Source organism: Quercus lobata, chromosome 11 (assembly GCF_001633185.2).
Source record: "Quercus lobata isolate SW786 chromosome 11, ValleyOak3.0 Primary Assembly, whole genome shotgun sequence".
NCBI classification, from domain to species: domain Eukaryota; kingdom Viridiplantae; phylum Streptophyta; class Magnoliopsida; order Fagales; family Fagaceae; genus Quercus; species Quercus lobata.
The window spans coordinates 10,309,452-10,314,800 of NC_044914.1; the positions used below are offsets into that span (position 1 = coordinate 10,309,452).

Sequence of the window (5,349 nt, forward strand, 5' to 3'; positions counted from 1 at the left end):
ATGTCATGTTTGTCTGAACTTTATTTAAATGAGACCGCTATAAAAGATCTACCATTATCAGTGGAGCTTTTAACTGGCCTTATTAAATTGGACCTAAGAGACTGCAAAAACCTTTCAAGTCTTCCAAATGCTTGTTATAGTTCAATGTCTCTAAAATTTCTCACTTTATCTGGCTGCTCAAAGCTTGATGCACTACCAGAGAATTTGGGGGATTTCGAAGGCTTGGAGGAGTTAGATGTAAGTGGAACTGCAATAAAATACCTACCTACATCTCATCTTAAAAATCTCAGAGTATTGTCTCTTCGTGGATGTAAAGGGCTATCACCTAAACCTTCGAATAAACTCTTTAGTTTTCCTTCAATGCAACAGAGAAGAAGTCCAGATCCGATTGCCATGTTAGAGTTTTCTTTATCAGGCTTATGGTCTTTGACTGAACTAGATCTAAGTTATTGCAATCTTCAAGCAATTCCCAATGCTTTTGACTGCTTGTTGTCTTTATTGAAATTAAATCTAGAGGGAAATAATTTTGTTTCGCTTCCTAAAAGTATGATTCAACTATCTAATCTAAAAGATCTTGTTCTGAGTTGTTGCAAGAATCTTCGAACATTGCCTGAGCTTCCATTAAACATTAAGTATATCGATGCAACACAGTGTACCTCGCTAGAAACATTATCATCAGAATCAGAATATGATTTTCAGCCAGCACTTCGGCTTCTCAATTGCGTCAAATTGATTGAGAATCAAGGCTACAGTAACATGTTATTAACAATTCTAAGACGTTATTTCATTAACGAAAAGGTATCTCTCTCTCTCTCTCTGTATCTCTCTCTCACTTGTGAAGTTCTAATCATCATTATTTGCATATTTCAGCATTACCGTGGGCAAGAAAGGTTGGCACATTATATCGACATTCCTGGAGGTGAAATTCCGAACTGGTTTTGCCACCGAAACGTGGGGGCTTCAGTGAGTCTGCAAATGCCTTCAGGTTATTGTAACGAGTTAGTGGGAATTGCTGTGTGTGTTGTTTTTGTATTCCGCCAACATAATCCATTAGACCAACTTGATTTTAAGGATTGGGGACTTCATAGATTTACACATGAGCTTTTGTGTTCCATTGAATCCAAAAAAAATCAAATTGACGAAGTGGCCCATGGTTTTTCTGAAAAATTTGGTAAGATTGAACGGCATCACCTTTGGCTGCAATATTTTCCCTCTCAATTCTTTAAAAAGGACTGGAAAGACGTGTTGAGTAAAAGCTTTGCTAATGGATTCAGTGATATTGAGATTAAATTTAAAACTTGGGGTCCAGGATTGGAGGTTACAAAATGCGGGGCCCATTTGGTATTCAAGCAAGACGTTGAAGATCTCAAACAAACTATTGTTGGGTCTAGCAGAAGCTGCAGCATCACTCCTTATGAGGATGATTTTGACGATTCAGCCAGCGATGCCATAATTAAGGAAAGCAATGACAACTATGATGCGGAAGGGGCTGGACGTAGTGGAGAAGGTACCTCTAATGACGTAGACGCACCACACCAAAAGTGGATACAGCATCCAAATGGGCCCAATCTAATTGAAAATTGGATTGGGAATTTCAATTAATGCACACAATGACAAGGTAACTCGGATAAAGAGGCCATGCAATGCCAGCGGCATAGATGATCGTCCTACTGCCAGTAGCACGGGGTTTGGTGCTACTACTGCTACCACCAGCACCACTGCACCGTCTTTGGGTGTCAGGACTTTATGCTGATTATGATGATGGAGTGGAGCTGGGTTTAGCAACTCAAAAACTGAAAGATTCCAGAAAAAATATCATTTTCAAGTATCTACTTATTTTCTCATGTGGGTTTTCCTTTTCCCAGAAACTGTCTTTTTTTTTTTGGCACACATTTGTTTCTTGTATGTGACTATGTCTCTGTTTGGCTGCAAGGAAACTTGAGGAAAATTAATGTAGAAAGGGTAAAAAACTTATGAATTCTATCTCATTTGATGTTTTAGTTTTGGGGAATTATAATGCTTGACTAATATGATCTGAAATAGTGAGCTAGACTTGGTTCTTGAGTTCTCAACTTTCTAGGTTCCCTCTGAAACATATAAATTTTGTTTTCTTGTCCCATATTTTTAATAGAATCTGAAAGAGTGACAAAATGCTGGGGTTTTTTCTTATGGTTTTGTTGTCAGAACACATAAACACGGCTCAAGCAAGCCAGTTGTGTTTGGCTTTGCTGGCAATTTCTTTCCTTCACATAAAATGCAATTTTTTCCGCAAGAAAATAGGAGCTTATTATGGGTTACATTGTTTTGTATATATGTTTTCTGAAAGTACCAGTTGGAGCTAAGCCAGAAAGCTTTGGAGAGAATATAATTGTATATTTGGGAAAAGGTTGTGGGACGACCCACATTGCTGTACTGCTTATACACAAGCTGGGTCACTTGAAAAGGAAGCCCCAGAAGAACATATGCATCTTTATTGCCCCTACAGTGGTTCAGTTTCTGCTGGTAAGCTACTATTTATCATGTTGGTTTTGTAATTAAATGTTCAGTTTTGGGTTTTATTTAAGAGTGAGTCAATTTTTCATTTGGAACATTGCACAATAACGAAGTGGTGTACTTCTTGGCTTGGCTGAGGTGGTAGGTCTGTAGAATGTGAAAAGAGGGTTGGGCTGTTGGTTTTTAGTGCCTATGTATGCAATTTCTCACCAAGATTCTAGATTTTAAGAAGGGGCTTCCAGATTCTATGTGTTTCTAGTTCACCTTGAAAGGGAGCTTGGCATTTAATAAATAGAATGATGATTATACTATGAACACATTACTCCTTGAAATATATTAACAAAATCAAAATAAGCCTAGACTACCAGAAAATACATGAGGCTCAATTTTCTAGCATTGAGGATTCAGTTGCAGGAAATTGGCCAACCTTGATCGTGCAGAAGGGCTTACTCTTCTATCAGCATGGTGTTATGTAGAGTTTAAGCAAACAATAAGGCATTGGTGGCCTCTTTATTTGATAATTGAGGTCTCATTTGTCCATTAATGATTGATAATAGCTAATGAAAAATGCAAAACTGTAATTATAAGGCAAGATCTAGTAGAACTTGAGGCTCCAATGAGGAATTTCGCATTGAGAGGTTGAGACAATCCTTGATCCCATTCTTAAAGACGAGGGAAAAAAAAGCTTTGGCCGAACTATATTGTTGGTCCCTAAAGTCACTAGTGAGTGCTTTTAATTTGAAAGTTTCAAATAGTGCTATTAGTCCCTAAAGTTTCACAAATGAGCCTGATTGATCCTCTGTCCACTTCCATTAATTTCTAGCCTATATGTCTAAAGGGACAATAAGGTGAAAATTTTTAAATGGCATGGTGTATATGTGTGTGTGTGTATATATATATATATATATAAATGACATTGACACATGCATCTAAGGCCTGAAACCTTTCTATAAAGATCTTTCCCCAAACAGAATGAAAACCTCTTTGCCAAGCATTTGGTTTAACTAATTTGGGGCAGTAGAACTTCTTTGTTGGAACAAAAAACAAAATGCCCAACCATATACCAATGGTCGAATAGGAGAAAAGATTCAAGGTTTGGAGCACTAGACCCTTTTATGATTTTTTTTTCAAATATTATGCAAAACCCAAAGTGAAGATAAGAAAAGTAAAAAAGGTTAATAATCAACATGCTGTATAAAAAGTTCTCTTCTGCTTCCATCCGGTGAACACATATTGTATGAATCGAGAAATTAAAGACAGACTTGCTCAACTGGTTGGGGCAAAATGATGCAGCCAGTAATGTTAAAGTAATTGTAAATTCTGTAATCAGCCATTTAAGTTGGAATTGGCGCCAAGCCAGATCTGATGATCTGGTTAACATTCAAAGCAAATGCCTTGAAATTGTTTTTTATACTTCTCAATAAGACTCAGTTTCTAGAGAGGCCCCTAGATCTGTAGATTGTAAAATTGAAATGAACTATTCTATGAATGTGGCCTAATAGAAATATTTAGGAAAGACTTCTTCAACTCTGTTTTTTCAATAGAGGTGTTGCTGTGTTGGTCATTGGTATATGGTTGAGCACTAGACATCCTTTTTGGTGAAGAAGATTTCATTCAGTTTTGGGAAAAGTTCCAAATAGAAATGGGTTTGCTCTTAGTTGCATGTGTTATTTTTTTTAATAAAAAAATTAGTTTCCATGTTATTATAAAGATGCTACTGTATTGCTTTGTTAGACGCATGCAAGAAAACTAATGGAGATGGACAGAGGCACCAATAGTGCTCATTTTTTAATATTTAGGGACTAATAACGCTCATTTGAAACTTGAAGAATTAAAAGCGTTCGCTACAGTATATTTTAGCCACAAGTTTTAAAAAAATCTCTCCACTACTTGCATAGCTACCTTCATAGCTTCTTTGCTCTTTCTTCTTAAGTTACTTGTAAGCCATCCTCCCTCTAGTCTTCTGGTATAAAAAAAATCTCGTTTTGTTCTTATTTTTCTTTGTGATTAGGTGAGAGATAATTATTATTATTATTTTTTATTTATTTTTTTTTCCGTGGATAACTTTGACTCACATTAGCACTGCCTCAATTTTTTCAAAAATGAAACTTGTGTATTTGCTCTGTTTACTTTTTTTTCCAATCAAATTTCCCAAAGTTTATACTATTCTACATGATCTGCCATGAACTGTTAGATCTCCTATTGCTAGTGATTTAATTTAACAAGAAACAATGCTTCCGAATGAATCAATATTTGAATTTTAGATTGATCTAAACAAGATGTTTATCATTAGATGAAATCCATTTCTAGGAACACTTTTTTGTGTGTTAACTTCTGTAATTACTTTTCCACTGGTTGCCTCCAGGGAGGAATGATGGGTGTAGTAGTTTTGGTGTCACTACAAAGAAAGTCGTTGGATCCATAGGAGGTTTCAATAGTCAACTACTAGCCAGGATGGATGGTGCAGAAACGTGGACTCCCTCTTGTAAAAAAACATGATGGACAACAGATTTGGCAAATTCAATCCACTCTTCATCTTCATTTATTTTGACTCTTCTTATTCCCATCATCTTACTATAAATTTGCCACTCTCTCTCATTCTATGTATATTTTTCCCACACAAAAAAGGTTATTTCTCTCTTTCTCTCTCTCTCTCTCTTAATCATTTTTTTTTTTCATTTTTTGTTGGATTTTCTTTTTCCCTGTATCTCTACCTTAGATTGATGAATATTTGTTGTTTAGAATTCTACTTTTTAAAAAATTTCTATAAAAAAAATTCACTGCCCATATAAGGATCTCCTATTAGAGGTTTGTTCCCTTATTTTCCTATTATTAACTAATTCATATATGTTCCTT

The 5,349-nt window shown here is 35.8% G+C and overlaps 1 protein-coding gene across 1 annotated transcript; it reads left to right on the forward strand.

The window, feature by feature from the left end:
* On the forward strand, positions 1 to 5,102 carry LOC115966374 (disease resistance-like protein DSC1). The gene is made up of 3 exons (XM_031085617.1): positions 1 to 798; positions 871 to 2,502; positions 4,859 to 5,102. Exons 1-2 carry the CDS (start codon positions 1 to 3, stop codon positions 1,600 to 1,602), a joined length of 1,530 nt encoding a protein of 509 aa, XP_030941477.1. The 3' UTR covers positions 1,603 to 2,502; positions 4,859 to 5,102.
* The last annotated feature ends 247 nt before the right edge of the window (positions 5,103 to 5,349 follow it).